General features: G+C 35.9%; 1 protein-coding gene and 1 long non-coding RNA gene across 2 annotated transcripts; both read right to left on the bottom strand.

Annotated features, from left to right (window-relative positions):
• Positions 1–4863: 4863 nt before the first annotated feature.
• Positions 4864–11294, bottom strand: gpr157 (G protein-coupled receptor 157). The gene is made up of 4 exons (XM_083569477.1): positions 10673–11294; positions 8291–8504; positions 7590–7784; positions 4864–5743 (listed from the first exon to the last, which is right to left on the bottom strand). Exons 1-4 carry the CDS (start codon positions 11047–11049, stop codon positions 5519–5521), a joined length of 1011 nt encoding a protein of 336 aa, XP_083425603.1. The 5' UTR covers positions 11050–11294; the 3' UTR covers positions 4864–5518.
• A 4812-nt stretch (positions 11295–16106) lies between these two features.
• On the bottom strand, positions 16107–25182 carry LOC310741745. The gene is made up of 4 exons (XR_014538049.1): positions 24996–25182; positions 24095–24214; positions 22150–22201; positions 16107–17059 (listed from the first exon to the last, which is right to left on the bottom strand). It is a non-coding gene; the product is annotated as an uncharacterized lncRNA (long non-coding RNA).
• Between the last annotated feature and the right edge of the window lie 1053 nt (positions 25183–26235).

The raw sequence follows: 26235 nt of genomic DNA, 5'->3' as shown, positions 1-26235 counted from the left end.
CCTTCTAAAAGGAACCTTTCTAGTCTGAGTAGGGTTTATTTCTCATGGCGTGGAAGGTTGATAATGCACAAGCAAAGCACATTGGCGCCCCCTACAGGCTTTATTGCAGATGATTGGGGCTTTTAGAATGCCTGGAAGTGTATAAAATAAAGCAGCAAATGCTTTTTGGTGCCGTGACGTCATAACTCGTCAAGCACATGCAGATTGTCAATTTAAATCAAGCCTGCTAATGCAACCCCATATTGCATCCTGCATTATCAAAACTTTCATTTCTTTTGAGCAATTGGGAATCGTTTACATTATTACACGTTACAGTTAAACCTACAAATATTATTTCACACTTATTTATTCCTCATGAACCATGGCTTGTCCTCTCTGTCACCTTTACTGATGAACACATCTAATGTTCCCTATTTCACCTACACTCAAACAACAGTGTTAGCCAAGCTACTAAAGCTCACTACCCGTGTCCACATGCGATATACCACCTCTTTATATACAACGAAAAAAATAATGTAAAGAACTTCTGGAATGGGTAATAGAGGAATTACTCAATGTCAGGAGCTGCAGAAAATACACTTCTGAACAGAATATTACAGAGTACTAAACATTTCTAAAGTAGTATCAAGACCACTCTTTCAACATAGAGTGGTGTCAGATCCATTCCTGTCAGTTTTACCAATTCTGGATTGAGGTATGCCAAAGAAAGTCTTTTCTAACCCACTTTATAAACACATTTTAATGAATCATTTATTCTCACTGGTCTGAAAACAATATACGTGATGCTCTAAGGCATCAGCTCAAGCAGCTGTCATTGCATACTCAACCATCTACAATCTGAAGGAAGACGCTGTGGTGATGTATTTTACCTCTGTGCTCTGTTCCTAGCTCCACTGTCGCACTTACTGAATTAAGTAGGCACACAGCCAAAGCAATGAGAGGGAAAGTGCAAGAACCTTTCGAATAGAATGCACTGACTGACATAAAAAAATGCCAAAAGACTGTGTTCACACTAGAGCAAGGTGAACATTCCTTGTACAACATTTCCATATTACTATTGTCAAATGTGTCTTTATGAGCTTTACATGGTTTAACCTTAGAGCTTTTAGATTGTATGTTATAATTTTACAATATGCACAAAATGCATGAACATTTTTAAAGAGCCTCAATTATTATATGCAGTTTTGTGTCAATTTACACAGTTCATATATGATAATGAATGCGTCAAAGATAATGCAGCAGTGAATGCTTATTTTAGTTGTTCTAATGCTATGTTCAGTTATCATAGCAGATAGTATAATAAGGAAAAACCCCACATTTCTACCCTTAAAATTTATCTATAAATACTAATAACAAGGATAAAATTGTCATCTGTCATATCAAGGTCACAATAAGTCAAACTTGCAAATATATTGATAACGAATACACAGCCTTTGTCCATAAGTCTTAAAAAAAATGATCAAATCATTTCCCTTCTTGATAACTTCTCATAAGTCATTCCTAAGTATGTCTGAAGCAGTGCTCGGTTAACGGTAGGGGTCTCTGTGCGACTGGGATTGACTCCGTCCTGCAGTGCAGCACTGCAGGCTGCCTCATTCCTATTCCTCCCTCAACAACTCATTAATCTTATTGATTGTAGCGTACCTCGTCAGCGTAAGCAGGAGGGACTTGGCTCTTTTATTTCTGCAGTGCACGGGACAAAATGCAGAGCGGAAGTTTGAAAAAAGGAGGGCGACCACACAGCATGGTCTTTGAAAGCATTTTTATGTGGGATGTTCCTCTGCAGTGCCATAAAGCAATTGAATGGGGGAATCTGCACCATCCAGGCACTGAACCCTAAGAAGAGAAAAAAATGCTAGTGGAATTTTACAGTATTCAATAAATTGTGTTGCAAGTACAATCCTGAGGTGTAGTGATGCAGACTGGGCCAAGGTCAACAGTTTAGTGCTCAACTCGGGGGTGGGGGGGGTGTTTGTGTGTGTGTGTGTGTGTGTGTGTGTGTGTGTGTGTGTGTGTGTGTGTGTGTGTGTGTGTGTGTGAGATATAGGTATACTGTATGGTGCACTGTGTATTGTACAACACATGACAATGATCGTTAAACAGGAAATGCATCTGCACCATGCATACACACTCACACACTCATGTAAATAATGTAAACCAATGTAAATAAATAAAAAGCAAAACTCAACAAAGACAGTGACTTGTGACCATGTGAACACAGCAAAATGTAATATAGACTTATAGGCATTATCCATTTGTCTATATATCCTGTCATAGAGGTGTACAGTTTTTCAGCTCTATCGTGACTATAACATGTAACTAAATCAATGGAATAATCGAAATCTGACTAGATTGACAACACCATTATACTCAATGACCAACATATATTTTTTCTAATTACTTTTCATATATATTTCATTGCCAGTGTAAAGGTAATCTTAACTGCTCGTGTTTTTTTCTCTCTAAATCAGTACAATCAGTACTTAATCAGTGTGTGAAATGTAACCATTGTATTTAATTGGTCATTTGAAAGGCATGGGTTTAATCCAAATCCCAGTCACTCAAAACAGGCAGATCTACAGTATTAAAAAGTTTTAAGTCTTTAGTCCACATCCACTGTAACTATTGTATCAGGAGCTCAGCCTTGAAACGGTACACCACACAAAGAATCACAGAACGAGGCTGAAGTTCTGCAATATGTCATGCTCTGAAACATCACATAACCTCTCTTGCATCACTCATAAGACATATCAATACTGACTGAAAGCCATACCAGCAGAAGAACTGGGCCCGAAATGGATTTCCATGGAAGCTGCACACAAGCCTAAAATCACTGTGCAATAGTGCCAAGTGTCAGTTGGTGCGGTGTAAAGAATGCAGCCACTGAACTCTAGAGCAATGGAAACATTCTCTGGAGTGATGAAATACATGTCACAATATGATAGTGATCAACAAATCTGGTCTTGGCAGTTCTCCAGAACTCTATCTACCCTGCACAGCACAGTTTAATAATAGTCGATATTTTATATTTATCACATGCACTTTACAGCATAGTGCAATTCTTTCTTTGCATATCCCAGTGATAGCAAACGGGGGTCAGAGCACAGGGTTAGCCATGATACATCACCTCTGGAGAAGTTTAAGGGCCTTATTTAAGGGCCCCAAAAGCAGCAGCTTTGGTGATACCAGTGCTTGAACCCCCCCAAACTTCTGCTCAGTAACCCAGAGCCTTACCCATGAGCTAATACTCACCATACTTTGGCATCAAAAGTACTGATTTATTACAATTCTATCTTAACCATTTCTACTATTAAATGTTTTATTTTCTGGTGCATCATATCTTTTAATGGAAAGAGTGTGTCTATTGTTACAGACACACAATGAATCTCCATGCAAGCTCTCCTGAGAACTGTGGAGTTACAGTTGTGGTCTTGTGACAGGTTATAATTTAATGCAATTTATGTATTAATCTTAAACTAGTGAAAAACAGGATATTTTCTTATATATATTGGTGTAAAAATTATGATATTAGACATTAAAGTGCAATGAAGTCAAAGTGCAAATTGAAAATACTCCAATAAAGTACAGATACCTGAAAAATTTACTTTAGTGCAGTAATGAAGTAAAAATCTAGTGCAATGTTATACTACTGCAAAGAAAGATATTTTGTAGCCATAGTTTTGGAAAAGACCCTCTCCTGTTCATGTGCTTAATAGGTGGTCCATGATTTTGACAAATCTGATGTGGAGGAAATCCAATGACCCGCACAGAGCCCTGACCATTGGGATGAATTGACTGATTGTATGATTGACTGATTGTATGTAAGAACTTCTCATACCATTTCAAAGCCCAATCAAGCAACCTTCATATTGTAAGATAATCAAACATTGCTGGACTCTAGACTCCTTTAGGAAATTATTTCTACACCTCTGATAACAGTATAAAGATAACAGACCCTTTAACAGACCATGAGAAATTACTATAAAGCTAAATTTAGCATATTTCAGTTGCTGCTGCACACATATGTTGTTGTTGTTGTTGTTACTACAGAGCAATCATAAGACTTGCTTAACACTAGCTGTTCCCTCTGGAGTAGTGAGTCAGTAAACACCCCAGTCATCTTCAGCAGTCACATGCTTAATCCAAAATGTGTTGAACAGATACTTCCTCTTGTCTGTTTTTTAGTTCTGGGTCTACCTTCAAAAATAAAACATTTTTGGATTAGATTTACCAGCTACACTAGATAGACAAAAATATTGGGACACCTGATTTTTCTAGACATAAACTCTTATCACAAAGATAGATGTACACAATTGTATAGGATGTTATTGAATGAGGTAGCATTCATTTTTTCCAACAATTCAGCTAGGAGACCCAAACCTGTTCCAACATGAATATAAGCACAAAAAACAAGATATGGTTTACATGGGTTGTATGGAAGATCTTAAGTCGTCTGCAATGGAACTCTGACCTCAACCTTTTGAACACCTTTGGAATTAATTGGAACTCCTTCACCCCAGGACTCCTCACCCTACATCAGTATCTGACTTTACTAACACCCTTGTCGTTGAATGAGCACAAATCTTCTCAACCACACAAAATCTAGTGGAACACCTTCCCAGAAGAGTGGAGGTTATTCAAAAAATTCAATATAGACTAACTGTGGAACGTGATGTTCAAAAACACATACAAATCCTATGGTTAGGTGTCCACAAACTATTGCCCATACAGTGTATATGGAGACTATAATTATTTAAAAAATAATAAAAACTTAAGAAATAATCATAAAAAAAACTCCTGATGTTACAATGTGCTAAGAATCATAATAACACAACCAACACAATGAAACACAGTCACACCAAATAGGGTTTAATACAACATTTATTAAAAATAAATCTTTGCAAATAATTAAATATACTATGTAAAAGCCATTCCTCTTTTGGAGTAAATTCTATTAAAATAATCTGATGACTGAAAAGAAATGATCTGGAGCAAAAATTATTACCCCCCCAGACATCCTGTACATTTCTCCATTATGTTTAACATAACAGAAACTGGTTATAGTGAAATAAAAGACTTGCTGCATATCCAAATTGGTTTAAAACCAAGTTTTATATACAATTTTAGCTCATCTGAAGGCACTTTGTGAGTGTGAGCTGTGTTTAGTCAAGAAAAACCGACTGAGGTATATCAATAGTGTGTTCACAGTAAGTTCAGTGTTTTGGTCACTAAATTATAAATGACCTCTAAATCCTCACATCCCTGAGCTGAAGATTAAGTGAAAAGAAAAAAAAAAAAAGCCAGTATACAAAACCGCACAGCTACACTGTGAACATAAAGTGAACTGGGATAGTAGAGTTTGGGCACTTGACACCCACACGTTCATTACAGTTCATTGACTTTCCTGCGAAAGGACACGTTTGTAGAAGCGGCAGATGTGCTCGGCTGAGTGCGATGCTCTCGCTGCTGAAGGTCCACTGAAGGGCACAAAGCAGCAGTGTTTTCACTTCAACACTTTCTACACTTCGTCCTTGCTTTCCTCCACCCCAGTGTGCGAGACAGTGGGCTTGCCCGTGTGAGAAAGCGAGTGTTTGTGATCTGTGTGTCGAGATGGCACGTCGGAGTTGCTACGGGTGTCAATGCTCCGGCAGCAGAGCCGAGCCGCTAGTCTTGCGCGTACCGGCCGAGTGCACAGAACGAACATGATGCAGTTTGCTGCGCCTTGGAAGGTGTTACCAATCCCCTGCACAAATGTGGAAAAAAACCCAAAAAAACAGAACATCTGATCTGTTAAGTAAGCAAATTGTAACGTTTTATTCCTTACTTAAACCATGGTCTTCTTCATCTCTGTGCATGATTCAGTGTGGGCAACATTCTTTATCTTATGGCTTTTATAAAAAATAACTAAAATTAAAACCATTATTTTCATTTCAACATCAGTGAAAGCTCCAAGTTGTCAATGCTGCCATAAGATCATGAAAGTTCGGTTCTCAGAGACCCAACTACATCTGCAATCTCCTACATGATAAAGCTCACAATACATCAGAACACAGCCCTTTTTTTTAAACGCATAAGCAATAGATAAACTTTTAGAGCTAGGGCTTCCTTATGTGTCGTGTTTGGATTACACACACAGTGAGCATTTATAGCGTTTTTTTTTTTTTTTTTTTTTTGCATTTCACTATAACTTTGTATTAGAGATGTAACGTATTCGTAACGAACCGTTTCACCTGTGTACCGAATGCAATCCTTTTTATGTGTGGAACATAGCTAAGAGTGTCGCTGTTTATTTTTTATTATTAGTATTAAACTTGAAAACATACACAACAATGGCAGGGGTATAAAAATAAACTAAGTTTACGCAGCGTCACGATGGCTATTTATTTCGTACCGGAAATGCGATCTGTAGTGCGCTGGAAACTGGAGATTGCTGCCATTTCCTGCATCGCCAATGCTACTGATAGATATAGATTCTTTAGCGTTTTATGTACGGCTTTCAAAATTTCTATTAAAATGAGAAAATCTTGACAATTTGTATATCAAAGAGAGTGAATTAATGAAGGATGGAAGGAATGAAGACATTTGTTAAAGTATGCTGAAATAAGTAGAACAGTTAAGTAGATCTTATCTTTAGAAAATGAAATATTAAATGTAAAGCGCACACACACACACACACACACACACACACACACACACACACACACACACACACACACACACAGTATCAGTTTTACCCAAATGGGGTCAAACACATGTAAAATATTTAATTACATTGTTCCGATTATTTTTTTTTTTTAAACAATCTACTTTGTGTCAATTTAACCAATTACTCCATTTAATCAGTATTATAACAAAGTGCATTGCATAAATTAGATTTATTACATTTTATTTTGATATTAATATATTTTAATAAAATATTATTTTATATATTATTTAACCAAGCAGACATCTTATTAAAAAATATTTTTTATGTAAACAGTTCACAAATGTTAATAATAATAATAAACTGCATCAATTTAAAAAAATAAATAAAACAAGCAATTTTATGTTTTGCATTTCTTGCCCCTAACCGTACCAAAATTGAACCGAACCATAACTTAAAAACCGAGGTACGCACCGAACCGTAAATTGTGAATTGTGTACCGTTACACTCCTACTCTGTAAATTTTTTATTTATGTCTTGTGTCTTCTTTTTTGTTTCCCTCAGGTCTTTAATTTATGTCGAGCAGCTTGGAGGATTCACAGAGTATAAAATGTAGGTGTAACAGACTATTTCCTTTACATACGGCTATAAACTCTTGAATCTATTTTTTTTTGTATTATGTAATGAATTCGGAGTTTGCACTTATATGTATATAATTGGATTGCATTCCATCTCACTAGAGACCTCATTGGATATAAAGTACCTACAAAATGAATAACTGTGAAGGTCAAATGCTGCACTTATGTCTAGAACCTTGTCAGATTTAAAAACCTTGCTCAAAATTAACCTCATTACACCATTTCCATTCATTTGGTGGAGCCGTGTGTGTGTGTGTCTGTGTGTGTGTGTGTGTGTGTGTGTGTGTGTGTGTGTGTGTCATGCTTACATGAAGGATGACCAGTAAAGGATTCTGTCCGGCAGGAGAGTCGGTCAACAGTAGCATGAAACGAACAGTGCTCCATATGCGCAGTGCGATGAAGATGATGGGGATGAGGGTGAGCTTTCTGTCAGCCATTGCAGGAATGGAGTGGGAAAGCTGGTTACGGGCCAAGATGGGTCTGTACTCTGAGAGAGCCGCATGCTGAATAAAAAAATGTAAGAAGCATACTCCAAATAAAAAGAATGACCTGGAACTGTGAAAACCAAAGCCATTATGAATTTATTATTGACTGTAAATAAAATAACACACCCAGTTACTAAAGCGTTAATCCGAAAACAAACACCGATTTCACTCAGCTATGAGATGAGAGTGTAAAGCTGGATTTAGCACGGGGTAGCTGTGGTTTATGAGGTGCCATAATGCACAAAATGGTCCAGCTCATATCCAGATAAAGCTCTCTGCTAAACTCTATTTGTCCCACAAAGCAGAATACAAGCAGCAGTTTAAAAGCTGTTAAATGTGTTCTGCTCCTTTATCCAAGTTTTAAGCATATAAAAATGTGAATATCGAAACCAATGGCAAATGTACAGTATATTATTACAAATCCTCAATATTTCTCCAGTATATACTAAGAAGTATAAGAACAGACAGTTTTACAATGTGACATATCTATAATGAAAGTGCAAGCATGGACCCCAGCAGATTACCGCTTTGCGTATGTGGATCTTGATGAGGATGTACAGCACAGGAAGTATCACATAGGCAAGCAGTTCCCATATTTTGCCAGTCAGTAGCATCCACAGCACATGATCGTCTTCCTCAATGCTGATCCAGCACCAGCCCACAGACACCTCAGACGCATCGTAGCCGATCTTCTGCAGGGATACAGCTGCTACTGTGATAGCCATGGGGACACCCCAACTACATCAACAGACATTTAAGAGAAAAATACAACACACTCAGTTATATATTATGCAGTGTTTTATAAATGGTAACGGTATTTACTTGCTTGTGACCCTCAGCTACAGTGCTTCAGTCATTTGGTTGAACCATGTTATTGTGAACCGGTACTGTACTGATTTCTTGTCTTGTTGGTTTTTATCTACACCAATATTACAGACCTCTATATTTTTTGCTGGTGGAGATTACCCTCTGCTGAATTTAATAAAATTTAATAAAAACGTTTTCATTTAAATGACAACCTGCACGGTCCAATCACCCTTCACAAATAGTGCCTCAAATGGCCAGCTTAAAATGCTGTTCAAGTTCTGTCACAACAGCTCAATGCTAACTGTAAATGCCTACTGATTGCTTGCAGTAGTCATGTTTTTAAACAATCACTAAAAATCCACTTTAAGATTAGCACAATGATGCAGTTGACCAAATTTAAGACCAGTCAGCATGTAATGAAATACCTCACCAGATTTGGACGCGTATTCACTCTGCATTTTAAACGATCGTACTGCGGGAAATTTGATGAACCTGTAGATCAAATCAACTGGAATGTTAATTAATATTTTTTCCAACAGATATTTAGAACATGGGTAAACATTTCTTTTACAGAAAACGTACACTAGAGACTCCTTGAAGAAATATAGCCTCCCTACAGAAAGCATCAACGATTAGGCATTTTTGATTTATTGATTTGGTGCAAGCTGGTAAGTGGTAGCTCAGTGGATAAGAAGTTGCTGATCGGGTTGTGATTTATAATCCCAGCACCACCAAAATGCCACTGCTGGACCCTAAATCAAGGCTCTTGACCCTCAGCTGTTTCGCTGTATAAATAAAACAAATATGAATCACTCCGGATAAGGGCATCTGCCTAATGCCATAAATGTAAATGTAAAAATATCATTAATTCACTCATCAACAATACAAGTTTCAGTGAGTGATTTTTGTAGATGGCACTACTGTCAGAGCTTCTGCTGCAGAAATGAAAACATCCCCCTCAGACCAATGTAAATAAGTAAATAGTAAAAGCATACGATTCATTTCTTTACTGTTTATGGGTTTGCGTGTGTTTATTTCTGTCCTCTTTCTACATAAATCACAAACGAGGATGTGAAAGTTTGAAGCTCAATGAAACTATCACCCTGTCTTCCTTGGTACTATAGGGTTGATGGTATCTTGTGTTGTGCAACAACTTTAATATGTAAGAGATCGACTGTCTTAATTTGTCTTAATTACAAATGAAAAGAAATGAGCTAGATACAGCTCTTGTGCCTCCATCCACTTATTATCGGAAATATCAGTTATATAAGATGTAAAACGAACACAAGAAGTGTATAAAGTGTGTCTGAGGGTACAAAATTTCCCCAAATATCTCCATTGATTAAAAGCTGGGTTGGTATTTGGTTATCTGAGACACCTGACAGGCAGCGTACCACTCTCACCTACACGAAAACAAAACTGATGCATGAAATGCAGAGATATCTACAGTATATGTTTAAATCTTGCTCATGTCCTGACTAACATTTTTACATTTATATTAATGGCATTTTGATCCAGACTGACATCATTCTGAAAAACATCTCATATAACTGAGCATTATAAGGGTGAAGAGATGTGCTCTGGGGCCCAGGAACGGTAGCTTGAGGTGACTGGGGTGATTTGAACTCGAGACCATCAGATCTAAAGTCTGATGTCTTAACCACTAAGTTTTGTTTTCCAAAAGGTGTGTATCCATTCGTTGGAAAGTGTGTTAGTCTCAGAACCAAACTGTACCATTTCTCGCTTTAGCAACACACTTCTTGCGATATCTCTTCCTTAATGTGTGTGTGAACCATTATTGTTACATTCCAGATCAATTATTACATTACATTTATGTAAAAAGATAAATATTTTCAAACTTGCTAAACAAGCTCTGTGATAAGGAAACGAGCAGATTAGTAGGCCTGATTGTGTAGAGTGCATTATGTGTGTCAGGTTCTGCTACAGTGATGCACACTGATTCTCTCATGTATGAAGTAAGTAAATAGGATTCAGAAACAGAGGAACCGCTTGTATACACAGATGACCAGCAGAAGAAGGTTTCAGCTTTGTGGCTGCAGATTGGACGCACACAGAGTGTAAAAGAAGGGTGCTGCTACCTGATGAGATGGAAGTATAAGACCAAACTGTCGGCTAGTCTCTGGCTGGACTTGACAATGAGGACGTAGAGGTACACAGCAATGGCCATAGTCCAGAAGAAGGAGCTGGTGTTGGAGAAGGTGGAAACGGCTCCTTGGGTCACACAGTCCCATGTGTTGTCGCTGAAAACCTTGTAGACTCCGTACGAGTAGGAGACGGCGGACAGGAGATCAGCTATCGAGAGGAAGACCAAGAGCTTCCTCGGGGTGGTTCTCAGGTCAGACCACAGCGCAAACGTGCTGATGACCAGCACCGAGCCGAGCACCGAGAGAGCGCACGATAACAACACCACGACCTGCTCATACACAGCCACGTCCGTCTGCTCCAACAGCGCCATGACTTCCTCAACTACAGATACAACAACAACTCCTCCACTCTTTCCTTTTCCCTCTCCCTTTAAACCGGATCTGAAGCTGATTTCATGTAGAAATACTGCATAAATGAAACTAATCACTCAGGCGCCTCTTTTTCACTTTGCTTCTTCGACGCAGAAAGTTGCTAAATCATTCTGAACTACAAAATACACACGAGCAACTCGGTTTATAGCAGTTTCGTCACTTGAAGGAAAATATGGAAGTGTGTTTGTGTGTGTGTGTGTGTGTGTGTGTTTCTCTCAGTGCCCATGTAACTCCTCCCAATATCTCCATATGAGCGAAAGTCAAGATGAACTAAAATAAACATCTAAAATAAAACAAACAACAAGGATTATTAGTTATTTAAATCTAATTCCTGATCATCCAAAAAATGCACGATTAGATTTTACACAACAGTCTGATCTCATCATATACCCCTTATTACTGTTTATCTAATATAAAAAATTGACCCTATTAAAAAAAAACGAAACCATAAACGACTATATATATATATATATATATATATATATATATATATATATATATATATATATATATATATATATATATATATAAAATGATTATTGTAAGCTATACATTTATTTAGCGTTTTAATATTTGTATTTTATAAGCATGTAGTTTGTAGTTATAGCAAGTGACCATTAGATGGAGCCATAAACCAGGAGGATGAATCAGCAGCTCTTCACGGTACTGAAGGGATTTTGCACAGTACTTGAATAAAGAAATACAAAAGAAGGGAACATTTTTTTATTGAATTATTTTAATATTTAGTTGTTGTTTTTTTTAACTCCCTATAATAATGACCACAACTATATAGCCAAGATTAAAAAGAAAAAAGAATGTTATTCTCGTACTCGTACATTATCTATCTATCTATCTATCTATCTATCTATCTATCTATCTATCTATCTATCTATCTATCTATCTATCTATCTATCTATCTATCTATCTATCTATCTATCTATCTATCTATCTATAAAGACAACTAAATATAAGTAAGTAAATAAAGCATATGTTTGAAGTTTACTGAACAGACAGAAACCACTGAAAGCATCACTTATGCATATCAATGTTGTAAATTAGAAAAAAGTTTGCGATTATTTTTCTTTACATTGACTAGAGAAGGTGAATAATTTTTGAGAAGTGTAAGAAACAATTAAGCATTGTTTATACATTTTATATAGTTTAATTTATGTTCAAATTTTAAAAGAAAATTCTGTGTATAATTAAAATTTTATGAAAGGCATGTATATATAAAATATACTGCGATTCTATAGCATTGTGTGAGTTTGTGTGGGTATGTGTGTGTTTGTATGCATATACTTACACATGCACACATATACATATATACATTATAGAGTAAATATCGATCCTCACTACTTGCTAGGCAAGCAATGCTATAGAAAGAAAGTATCCAATATATCTTTATATCAGTATCAGCCTGGGATCATTGAACATTTGTGAGCTACTGAAAACTGATATAACTTAAATTTTTTTTTATTACAGTGTCTGTGTCCTTTTATTATCTTATGCACATTTATGCATGTTAGCTTTTTTATTTATTTAATAAACTCTTGAAGAATTAATTTCTGCATGTCTTTCCAATTGTCTTACTGTAGGCTACGGCATTCCTGCTTAATACATGAATTTTTACATGACCTAAAATTGTTTTATTAGCATAAATAAATTATACAATTTAAACAAAATGAGACAGATATTTCAATCCTTTGGATCTGTTGATACTGTTTTACACCATGTAAACATTTTACACTGTTCAAAAAGATGAAAGAAAAACCCATAAACGGCAGATAAAATGGCCTATCATTTTTAATATCGGAAAATATTTGCTCCTTATTTATGAGGATATTTGAGAAGGTCTCTAAAGGCAAGATCACTGGGTTTGCAGTTTTGCTGATGCATTAAAGGGGAAATCTCCCCCCTCCTCATTTAGTTATCTACAGGGCGATGCAGAGCCTCGCCTGCTGAAGAGCTGCAGTGTTTCTTTGTGCTGTACTCTGCAGCAAATGCATCATCTCATCTCAGAGAGAGAGAGAGAGAGAGAGAGAGAGAGAGAGAGAGAGAGAGAGAGAGAGAGAGAGAGAGAGAACAAGAGAAAGAGGAATCAATTTTTTTTAAAAGATGAGCCCACAAATGTTAGACCTGTTTTGCTGTACAATTTTCTCTGTGTGGGTGTCAGGCTGTGGCTCATTGTCATTCTCTATAGCTGTACATAGCTGTAGGAAGTATCTTTGTATTTTGTATTTTGCTTGTGAATTCTTTCTTGCTTGTGAAACCAGAAACATCCACACCAGACCTACTGCTATATTGGCCATGAGAATCAACAATATCTGTCTTAACCTTTTATACCTACCAAACTGTGTCTGACATAATTGTGTGTTTCTACAAAAAAAAGAAGTCAAAACAGCTTATTATAGTCGTTTTATAGGTTCATGAATCCGAGCCATGCTTTGTCCTCTCGTTCTGGTGCAGATTTTCCACTGGGACCATGCTGCGTCACATACAATATGTAGTGAATTGCATATTCTGCACACTTAGAATGGTAGCTAGATCTATTTATAAAAAAATACACAATTTAAATAATTTATTGAAGTTTTAAAATTGTAATTATTATTAGGATTTAAAACACCGATAATTTGTCCTTGAATAGTCGTAAAGTATTTCTGTGTTTTGAAATTAGTTTTACAATATGGTACGGTATATAATTTGTATTATAGTAGTAGTAGTCTTGTTGTAGTAGTGTATAATATTTCATACTTATATATTTCATGAGGCATAATTCATGAAATGAATTAAGACTAAACAAATACATTTGGAAATGTACATTTGAATGTTTGTGTGTACCTCATATCCTCCTGTATATGCCACTCTCACATTTAGTTAAACAATACACATATTTAACTTTTTTTTTTATACACTATATGGACAAAAGTAATGGGGTTCCTTATTTTTATATAGGATGTCTTTGTATGTGGTGTCATAAAATTTTCCCTTCACTCAAGGAAAACCAAACCTGTTCCAGAATTATAATGCCCCTGTGTACGAAGCCAGCTTGATTAAAATATTGAACGGTTGGAGTGGAAGAACTTGACATGAAGCTCTTGCCTGGCCTGCTGTTCTAGTGTATGTTCTCGAAAGAGTGGAAATTATTATAACAGCAAATGGGGACTAAATGTGGAATGGGACGTTCAAAAAGCACATACAAATCTTAGTCAGGTGTCCACAAACTTTTGTCCATATTGTGTATGTGTGTATTTAGTGGCATTGTGTATTTAAACATTTATATTTGCATAAAATGATGCTTAATGACCAAGATGTTTTTTTATTGTAAAACATTTATTGTAAATGCATAATCTTTAAAAAAAAATGGCAATCATGAGCAACATAAATGGCTTATAAGCCAAAGTTTTTTTTTTTTTTGCTTTGTCATTATGTATAAAGTGTAAAAAAATATTTAAAAAATATATATATTTAATGTCACAGGTATGTCACTTTATCACATACTTGCACATTTATGTTTCATAGCACCGAAAGAAGAAATAGGTATTTCTTTATTAATTTTTTGTGTGTAACATTAATAAATGTCTCTTAGTGATCTTAGCGTTCACCTAAAGGACTTTTTAAACAAATGAACTGGTTAATTTGCTTTAAATATAGAAGAAATTCAGTCATCTTTGACACAGATATGAATATGAGCTTCCTTTATTTCAAGCACAGGCACATCAGCACCATAAAATGATTTCACCACCAAAAGCCCCTTCTGACTCACTGTCAAGAGATTCTTCTCACACTTGCACAACCTGCTGTTCACAAGGAAAACCAAGCAACCTGCTGAGCACGATTGAAAAAAGAAAAAAATCCACTTTACTGCACAATTCACTAAACATTCATAACTGATAATATTTTGAACACTTTGTCTTTATTCATTTTTTGTTACAATGTCAAATGTAAAATATTTTCATATAGTCATTTCCTTTTTTTATCTAATGAAAACCACCATGAATGATTATATTAATCTTAAACAATATGTAATCTGTATAGTGTCTGTATGATTTAATATAAAAATTTACATTAGATTTTAATTCAACTGTCTTTCAATGAAATGTTGGTCTATTTTTACTTGGGTTAATGATTTCCTGCATTACTCATGTTTCCTTTTTTTACTTGCTTATAGTGAAATCAGTGGGATTGAACCCTTGTTTCATTTCCAATAAAAGAAACCAATACATTTTAATCCTTTAAACAGCTCCTCGTTTGTTACACTGAAATTTCCTGGAAAAAATTATGAGAGCAAAAAAAAATTTTTTGCTCTATTCAGGAGTGTTCTTTCTACCAGAATTGAGGAGCGTAACATTTCTCAAATGGTTTTGTTGCAGTAGAGCTGGTCACCGAAAGCATCTTTTTCTTATCCTTAACTGTGATTCAGCTTTTCTTGTATAAAGACAAACAGCACAGCAGAAATGCTGATCGGTGAGAAGTGGCTCTCAATTGCATTACGTCAGGGAATCACATCTGTTATAAACCTTCTTAAGGTAAATGTTACCGCTCCATCAAAACCATAGCACACAGCATCTGAAGTTTTTTTTTTTACCCAAAAGGTGGGAAACAGCTTTTCCCCCAGACAGTCCATCTCTTACATTTGCCATTATAGTGTTGTATGCCACCTTTGTATTTATATTCTGTTCATTTTATATGATACTGTAATCTGTGTAATACTTGTTTGCCTGTATACTGTATGTTCTTGATCAATTCCTGTGTACTTGCACTTGTTAATAACGTGATTCTGACTCTGATAACAATCATACCTCACCATTGTTGATTATGTTTCAGCTCAATGAATTATTTCCTTTTTAAATGCCATTGTAACTGCGCTAGCAATGTCCCTCAGACTACGTCTCATGGCAATACGTCACCGAACGACAAATCAGCAACAGAATTGCTAAGCATGCAAGAAATATTTTATTATAAGCATATTTATTGTGTTTCAGTGTTTTCTTTTAAAGACTCACATTATTGCCAATTTGCTGACTTTGAAACCGCCTTTTATATCTTTTCAAAGAAGGCTCTCTGGCACAGCTAAATGAACGTCTGGCTTCTTCACTATGTTTCAGTAAAGTGGTGCACTTAACGCAATCACAGCTTAAAGGAGAGAAGTGAGAGATAGCAGCTACTTTATTACGACAGTCTGTAAAACTGGCGCAGATGTTCGGCGTGCCAGCATTACCCTGAATCCGCATTACTGTCAAAAGGTGCTTTGAAAAATAAATTAAAATAATGAATTAAAAAAAGTTAGCTGTTTATTCCAACAGGTGAGGCCTTGCTGGTCAAAGAGCAAAACTGAACAGCATATTTCAGCACATTTTTATTACAACTGATACATAGGGATGACAGAACACAATACGAAATACATTTCAGATTCAATCATGTCAAATGCAAACTGAATGAGACACTGTACAAACATTAAGAACTCTATCACTGTCTCACAGTGCTAAACATTCCTGAAATGGAGGTTGATGGGATAAGGTGAACTTCCTTCTTCTTTCACTTGGCGAGTGTGTTAAAGATGTCAGCTGGACAGGCTTCGCATGGTGACGAGTTTCTGCGGCAGTATACTTGCTGATTGCTTCGTTCTCACTCCTCACAACAACCAGCTAAGACACTGCCAGAGAAACACTCACAGTAGCCACTTCTCATGATCCACCTCCTTCTCCTCTGTGCTTTTACTTCTCTTCTTTATTTTCCTCGTGCTTTGCCCTCGAGAACTCATTTCGGATATACATGTCCTGTTTCCTAGAAGCCTTTGTGTCAGCAAGCAGGAGTTTCTATGAACTCTTTCTTCAATGTCCAAATGTTTTGCAACAGCAGCTGATGGCAGACAAGTGCGAAATTTTCACACTGCGGTGTAACAGTCTTGAATCCGTGTTCCATTTATTTTACAGGAATGATGAACTGATTCTGTATACAAAAAAGAATGTAATGAAAGTGAAAGACTTTTTTTTTCAAATGTTCACAGCACATAAACAGATACACGTTTTATACTATATATTAACTATAACGCTATTCTGACTCAGTATAAACAATATTAACTACACTTTGGACAAAAGTTTGTGGACACTCTACCATAACCACATTTAGTCTCCATTTGCTGTTATAATAAACTCCACTCTTCTGGGAAGATGTTCCAATGTAAGAAGTGTGCTTGTGAAGATTTGTGCTTATTCAACCATAAGGGTGTTGGTAAAGTAAAGAACTTTTGATCCAAAAGTTGTTAAATAGGGTTGAGGTCAAAGCATTATAGCAGTCCACACAAGCCTCCAGCCCATGTAAACCATATCTTCACGGAGCTCACTTTGTGAACAGGGGTATTGTCATGCTGGAACAGGTTTGTGTCTAATAGTTTCTCCAAGTGAAGGGAAAAATTTTGCTTTGTCATCCAAAAACATCCTATGCAATAGTGTGCCTCCCACTTCGTTGTAACAGTTTGGAGAAGAGCCACACAACACTTCTTGGATGACTGTAATTATATTTTCAGCATGCATGTTTTACTGTTCTTTTGTAATTGAAAACATGAGTCATATCATATCAGTTAAATCTCGCATGGTTAGCAACTATTCCTCCCAATTTGTTTGATATATTTTAGAGAATATGTGCTTGAGTGTATATAGGTGGAGCGAATCTACAGCCACTCCTTGATTACATAAGCCACAAATTACTCTGACCCCCTAGATGCAAAAGAGCAAAATCGTAAAATTAAAAATGTAAAAATAAAGAAGGCCCCATATGAGACTCCTGCAACTTTTTCAACTTATCTCTTTACTCTATACCCTGTGACCACCTTCTCATCCACATAAAATTCAATTCCTTTTTTCTGTTTAGCCATTTTAATACTGAACATGGTCACAAAGTAGCATTTTTCCCCAAAATAAAAAGATTAAGAATATACGCTTTTAATTCATAAATGTATCCTGTAAGTTTATCTCTACAAAAAGTAATAAGTTATTTGTTTGCAAATGAACACTGGTTCCAGCTATATTTGCCTTTAAGAACTTATTAGACTTAGGAGTAGGGTTTGTGTGTGTGTGTGTGTGTGTGTGTGTGTGTGTGTGTGTGTGTGTGTGTGTGTGTGTGTGTGTGTGTGCGCACACACGCAGGCGAATGTGTTGGTGTTTCTAATAAGGGTTGCTGATATGAACATGCTGTAGGAGTGTAAGAGGGAGGAAAGAGGTAGAGCCCCGGCTACGATTTGCTGAACACCCACAGTGACAGCGTTCAGGTTTATCAGCTTCCCCATCGCAGGGTTATTTTAGGTTACTTGCCATGCTCTCTCTCTCTCTCTCTCTCTCTCTCTCTCTCTCTCTCTCTCTCTCCTGCTCCCTCGTTCTCTTTCTCTACTGCTCTGACAAAGACACGGTTCTCACAGCTGATAGAAGCCAGCCTGCTGCTCTCACTTTCAATAGAGAACAAAAGAAAAAGATGAACAAGACAGAGAGTGATAGAGAGAAAGAGAGAAAGAGAGAGAAAGAGAGAGAGAGAGAGAGAGAGAAAGAGAGAGAGAGAGAGAGAGAGAGAGAGAGAAATCAGGGCCTGCCAAGGACAATGTGGTCAAGCTTTATGCATTACCCTCAGCAACTGCAAGCTCATAAATCCCAGGCTGAAACAGCGACCCTCATTCATCACAGTTCGCTATGGTCAAATCTAATCACCAAATGCGAGTTCACTAATTCTGTCAATAGCTGTACGAGCAACAATCTACACGGAGTGCGTGTAAATCTTTACCAACCTTTAAATAGTACCGATATCATCCAAAACAAATCATAACCCCCCCCCCAAAAAACAATAAGTACTATAATCAAAAGTGAAATAATGTGACTAAACCACATCCTAAAATATGAATCAGAACGAGCAGAGGTGAACTTTTTATCAATAAATCAGCACTGGGGTTCAGTAATTTGTAGTGCTTTTGTGATCAAATACCATAAAACACTGACCAGGATGCGGACAGGCAGCCGAACGAGCCTGGATATCATGGTGGGATTCTTGAGGTTCTAGCATAATTTTATTTCTAAACTAAAACTCATGCGATTCATTAATTTTAGTCAAATTTTCTGCTTAATTTTTTTTTAAAATAATTATATTTGCAAGAAAAAAAAGGTTTGCTCCAGATGGAAACTTGGCTTGTTTTAGTTTTCTACATAAAACGTATTCAAGTAAAAAAAAAAAAAAATCTAATAAAAAGTTATAAAGCAATAAATAGTTGATATTTTCTACCAGATTTTCAACCAGCTTTATTGAAAAAACATCAACGCAGCACATATGTCTATATTTATCTAGCTATACATACCTACAGCACAAGCCTTCTTTAACTTTAATAAAAACTAGGAGCTAGAAAAGCCAGATCATTACGACCATTTTTATTCTTCCCAATTTATTGATCCATTATCATTTTTAGAATTTTTTTTGGAAGGACACCTCTTTCTCCCCTTCATTTACCTCTTTCTTTCTTTTATTGGCTAACTATCACTATTAAATTTTATTTCACATAAATAAAATGTAAATAAAATTAAACTGGAGCTTGTTATATTTATATGACATTTAAATAGTGGACGGGAGCTTGCAACCATGCCGCTGTCGTTAATTCACCAACTGTCATGTCACACTCGCTACCATTGACTGGGGCACTGATTCATAGGTTATATTGTCTCACGTCTGTGTTTGTTTCTCAGGTAAAACAGAGTGCTAATGGAATACTTTTTGCAATATATAAAATTACCATTTTGCAGTAGTCTCTCAATCGCTCTTTTTTGCGCCTGTGTGGTATATGTGTGACTGACACAAAGAAAAGTGTCCAGGTTTCTGTAAAACTCACTTATAACAGAAGTGTAAGAACAGTTGTATTTTTGGTGTGGAATGAATTATATTTATTGGTGTAGAATTAAGTATATGAAATAATTGCATTTTCAGTATTGAAAATGCAATTATGGAAAATCTCCATAAGAATTGTATTGTAAATTTAGAATCGTAAAGGTTGTACTTTTAAATCTGTCTAATATGGATGTGAATTATAAGCAGTTATTAATAGAACTTAACAGCTGCCTTCAAACGTCACAAATAAGTGAATTTCAAGTAAACAGATTTTTAAAAAAGCTGGAAAGAATTTGTACCTGTGGTAATTACACATATATAACAGATATATTACAGTATTACTGTAGGTTGAAATATTAAGTGCTGTCATAAAGCCATTATTTACATTTTAAACTGACTATAGAGACTAAATATTTATCATGTGAGAGGTGCATGACAGGAAAAAAAAAAAGTAGACTGTGATTATATAGCTATTGCAATGTGTTTCAATTAATGGCATGATCTATCATGCTACAATGATTGGTGTGTATTTGTTATTAAGTTACATTATTTATGTTGCTGGATCCCATGAAAGCCATAATTCACCAAAATGGCCCATGAATCACTCATCTAATCGCTTGTTTAAGGCTCTACTGGATGTTCACCATGAGTAATAATACATATATAACTGTTATAAAGGACAATAGAATACTGATAAAAACCAAACAGTAAGTTGTGCGTGTCCAAGACTGTGCTTCCGCTGGCTTCCTGTATCGGACAGTCTGGCACCATTTGTGTGGTTTTATGATTGCTGCTGACACAACATTCCAGGGGCCAGATGTGTTATCAGTGCTTGAGCAAACACACCTGTAATTAGGAGGCTATTTCAGTTCCTTCTATGGTTGCTGCCTTATTCAAGAATCATATCAGCAAAGGATTGTGGGAATGTATGCACGCAGATGAGTCAAACTGAAACTCATCATGAATCGAGCAACACTGGGACACAGCAAATAAGCTTAAACTTGTATTTTTTCTCCCCGCGACAATGATGAGCTTTGTTCGAAAAAATATTAGACCCACTTCTGATCTAGTTATCGTCCTCTTCTATTTGTCTAGGTTTCATTTCCATATTTCACACACCCTGTGGGTCTGGCAATGCCAGGTGTGTGCTGCTGCGTCATTGCTCCTGTATATGCTTGCTTGAGGCGGAAGACTCTTTGACTAGAAAAACATGTGAGCCGACATGACACTCATCTGATCACATGTTTTGCAAGGGCGTACAGGTGGATCCAACTGCTAGGGTCACTAAATAGATCTCGAGACTGATCAGGGTAATGTTGCCGTAAAACACATCGTGCTCATAAACACAACCTTGTAAACAATTTGTAGTCATAAGACCATCGTACTTTGTCAGAAAGCACGTACGTGGAATCTTTACGCCTTACCTCACAGCATAAAGGATAAATCACTGGGTTTGGGCTAGACTATGCAAAATGAAAACCTTCACAATCAACTTCCTCCCACTGCCCACACACATGTACACACACGGACAGAGGCGCAAATGCAATCAAAACCTCGTGATCCCGTCCTGCTGCACTTGCCAAACTACCGCTTCGAGTTCGTGCGTGTGTCTCATGAGGCACACGAGGGCACATGACGGCAGGAATTCCATGCTGCCTTAACCCTGATGTAATCCCTAATACCGGCCTTCGGGAAGTACGGGAAAAGCATGAGACTGCCAGTTGGCACCCCCAGCCCTGCCACCGACGTGTGTGTGCCTGCACACCTCTGACACATGACCTTCTCACTGATTCACATATTTACTCACAAAAATAGGCTGATATAAAGGATGTGATATTCCAAACATGCTGAATCATCGTCTACACTTCTCTCAAATTTACTCATAGATCGAAAGTGACACGAGAAGAGGCTAATCTGTCTAGTGGTCGAAAAACGAAACCCTCAGGAATAATAAAAAAAAAAAACTTTAGTCAACTTTTTTATGCCATTGTTTGTTGGGAAAATATTACTGCCTATTTTTAACTTCCTATTTACTGAAAGCTGTTTTAACGTCATGCACCCAAGAGTCACATGTCACAACGAAAAGAAGATTTACATAAAATTCAGCAAGCTATTGCATACAGAATACTGAAATAAAATGTAATATGGAGAGGCACAAGAAATAATGCGCAAATTGAGCTCACCAGTGTGTCTACTTTAGTTTCTCAGTCACTGCAAGGACATCTGGGGAAGCTGCTGTGGAAGAAGCGTATAGGAGTGATAGTTATTCTCTTGCTCTCTTTCTCTCTCTCTCTCTCTCTCTCTCTCTCTCTCTCTCTCTCTCTCACACACACACAAACACACAAATTGCACTATCACCCTGTCCATTCTGCTACAGTGTACACCAGACATTCCACAAGCTTAATCATCTTAAAGGGAAAGTACTTGTCACCTGAGGCATGTGTTGCAAATGCCCATTGTTCATTTCAAAGTTTAAGCTTATGCATTATATTTTAATGTATTTTTCTATGATATAATGATTAAAAAAAAACATATTGACCCCAAATACAAACCAAAATAGAAGATATTTGATTTTCATACTGCAATATATGTGGCATCTGATTTCCCCGAAATCACATTGTCACTCCAAAAGATTCACTGAAGCACTACAGTGTGTGTCGCCTTAATTGATCATTAAATTGTTTAATAAAAACAATAATGCAAAACGAATAAATTACAAACAATAAATCATTTTTTCCGAAACGTTAATCTCAAGGAAATAGACACGGATAAAAAAAAAGTCTCTTGTGGGAACTCTGACGATAGGGTACGCACTCTCATGCCCACAATGACTGACAAGGGAGAAACTCGCTATCGTTCCCCTCCAAAAAACTGGAGACAGTAAAGAACAATCTGGGAAGACAAAGTGCAAACACTGCATTCCTAAACAGTATCAGTTACCTCAAGAGACTGGTGATCAATGCAAGCTCTATTTGTAGAACTGGAGAGCATTAATAATGTAATACCTCACCTTTCAGTCAGAAAAAATACACTCCTAACATCACCGCATTGCTCCTAAAACTGATTTGAGCATACGCACTAAAATAATATAGCTTTATGATGTGCGATTTGAAGCTTTTTCGATACTGATTTGAAGCTGCAGTATGCAAATGTGCTTTCTAATGAAAAACAAATAGGCATCCTGACCAATTTCACGTGATTCTACAGATGATAATTGTTTTAATGTGGGAAACCTCAACATGTAGTAACAGAGAATCCTAATTTTAACATCATGCACTATATATATTTTTTTGTATTTTATTTAATATGATTTTTGTTATAAAATCATTTTTATATTACATAACATTATTTTATACATTACATCATACAAAACATTTAAGACATATAATTGCATATATTATATATTTAGATCTTATACATGTTATCCTTTTATTTTATAGCTTGTTTAATATCATTTGTAAAGAGTGTGAACAAAAAAACGAACAAAAAAAATAAAATTACACCATACTTTTTCTCAATACATAAAACAAATTGAATAAATTAAATCATATGGGCAAAACATCCGAACTGTCCCAGTTCCATACCAGTCACTAATTAAATAAATAAACAAATAAATTTTTGCATTAAAATTATGAATATGCATAAATGTTACACTATTACTTTTTTATTACCTTTTAAAGGTCTTAATAGAATCTTAATTCTATTTCATGGAAATTTTCACATGACTACCAAATTTTTTATTGTATTGTTATTATTATTGTAAATAAATGTATTGCATACAAACAACAAAGCCTTAAAAAGTAAAAGGTATATAAACTATACATATTTTGAGAAATATAACATATATATATATATATACATATTTTGAGAAATATAACATATATATATATATATATATATATATATATATATATATATATATATATATATATATATATATATATATATATAAATAAAATAAATCTCTGGGACACATTCAAAACTATTACATTTTAATTAAAATCCAATTAAAAACATGTCAGTAGGTTTAAACTGTTACACAACATACGTATATTAAAAAAAATAAAATAAAAAAAATAAAAGACTTATTTAAGGAATATTTATTGCTAAAAAAATCTGTTAACTTACCTAATGTCTGTTTCGGCTGCGTGAACAGATTAACCGTCTCTCTCTGCGTGAAGGAACATAGTGAATTATGGTAAAGTTGGGGTTTTTCCACCAGTGAAGGGACAACCACCGTCATAGTTGCTGTTGAATAAAAAAACACAAACCACATTCTATGATCACACACTCATACACACACACAAATGATCTCAGAGACTGACAATTCCTTTACTTTGTTAAGCACTGAGTGATTTTAAACTTTTGATGGGCTTTACCAGTAAGCAAATTGATTTCCTCTGTTTCTCAACTCGCCATTATTTGTTCAGGCGAGGGGCAGAGGCTGGTGTTAGGTGACATTGTGTGCAAACTCGCACTTCATTGAATGTAGTGACCACAGCCATGAGAAACACACAAGCCTTAACTGAAGTGCTAAGTTCACCATTGCTTAATATATCATTGCTGTTGTGGTTAGCATTAGTACATGATTGCAAACAATACCTATATATCATGTGTATATTGGCATGACTGCGGTTACATTTGTAGCTACGGTCCTGAATTACAGCATCATACTACATCATAAAACCTACATGTATAATGTTTAACAAACCTAAACACACTCTTACACTCTTAAACAATCCTATTACAGTATAGATTTAACATATACAGTATTGACTTTTGTCCTCCAGAGAACCTAAATGAGATATTACGGTTTATACTTATTACATTATTAAATTGAAATCATGGTGTTTGATGACCTCTGACAGTTTCAACATATTTACAGTGTTGAAGGAACACCTAAAGTACACCTAGACACAAATAAACATGTTGGGTGTTCATTTCACTCTGTGACACTAAAAAAGACACTAAAAAGCACTACCTGTTAAATGACAGACACACAGACACACACACCCCAAAAGTTTCTTACCTTGTCCATGGGCTTAAAGCTGTAAGTCCAGAGCACAAACCAGACACACAGAGATACTGGTAGAACCAGAACTTGTGTAGTTCTCTTCACCGTGGTCAGAATCATTGTGCAGAGGGAACAAACAAACACACACATACACACACACACAGCTGCTGTGTTGACCACAAACCAGAGCTGCCTTCAGACAAGCCGGTACAAGTCAAGGCATGTTCCTTTTGGACAGAGAGCGCCCCCTAGAAAGAAAGAGGAAGAGGGCGAGAGAGAAAGAGAAAGGGAAAGGGAAAGGGAAAGAAGAAGAGAGAGAGATAGAGGGATGTGGGTGTAAGAGGAGAGACAGGAGAGATGCAGAGGGAAGCAAAAATGTCAGGGACAAAAGGAAGGTAAAGATTGTTTGATTAATCAGGATCAGAGTTAAAGAGCAAATATGCATACACGATTATGCAATACTTTTATATAATTATAACTAACTAACTAACTAACTAACTAACTAACTAACTAACTAACTAACTAACTAACTAACCATTTAACCATTTAAACAAACAAATAAATATTTGCAATCTTATATTATTATTATTATTATTATATATTATATACATTGTATTTGCAATGTTCAGAATAATCATTTGTATGGAGGGTGAAAACTATCAACAATATCATGGAATAATATGATGAAATTCCATGATTGATGTTATGCATTATTTATAATTCTTCTGTATTTTTTAAAATAGGATAAATCAAGATCATAATTTTAATATTGGAGTGAATTGCATTTTTTTTTTTTAAAGCTGGCATGGATTCATTGCGCCCCCTGTTGGTTGAGCTTTATAAATGGACAATAAACCTGACTACAGTACTGTCAAGATCTTTTAAAAATTCCTATTTTGAAACTTGTTTCAAATGTAATTGTTTTATTCTGAACCCACAAGTCCAGTGTTATTAAGGAAACATATTTTCAACTCTAAAAAAAAAAACATCAACAACAAGGATCCTGAAGGAGGATTCAGCATAATATTCTGCGAAACAACTTACACATTAAACAGCTAAATATTAAATGCCTTGTGCTTGTTTGTGTGCTTACACTGTGCAGTCCTACAACCATAGCTTTCTAGCTGATATATTCATTATTGATTATAGGAATTAGCCCTTTTTGTGGCTTAAGCCTAATTAAGTGTGAACCAATTGGACGTCTCTGCAGAAGGCTGGTGTAATGGATGATTACAGTGCGCAGGTTTACAAGCGC

Source organism: Silurus aristotelis (assembly GCF_946808225.1).
Source record: "Silurus aristotelis genome assembly, chromosome: 19".
Classification (NCBI taxonomy): Eukaryota; Metazoa; Chordata; class Actinopteri; order Siluriformes; family Siluridae; genus Silurus; species Silurus aristotelis.
Note: the sequence above shows the minus strand (reverse complement) of the source record. Positions and strands in the feature narration are given on the sequence as shown.

What these genes read in the sequence shown, in the direction of transcription:
- gpr157 (XM_083569477.1), bottom strand. Translation starts at nt 11,049, where the DNA reads ATGGCGCTGTTGGAGCAGACGGACGTGGCTGTGTATGAGCAGGTCGTG. An exon ending in TTATACTTCCATCTCATCAG is followed by an intron (nt 8,505 to 10,672) that starts GTAGCAGCACCC and finishes CTGTTGATGTAG; the next exon opens with TTGGGGTGTCCCCATGGCTA. An exon ending in AGATCCACATACGCAAAGCG is followed by an intron (nt 7,785 to 8,290) that starts GTAATCTGCTGG and finishes TTTTTTATTCAG; the next exon opens with CATGCGGCTCTCTCAGAGTA.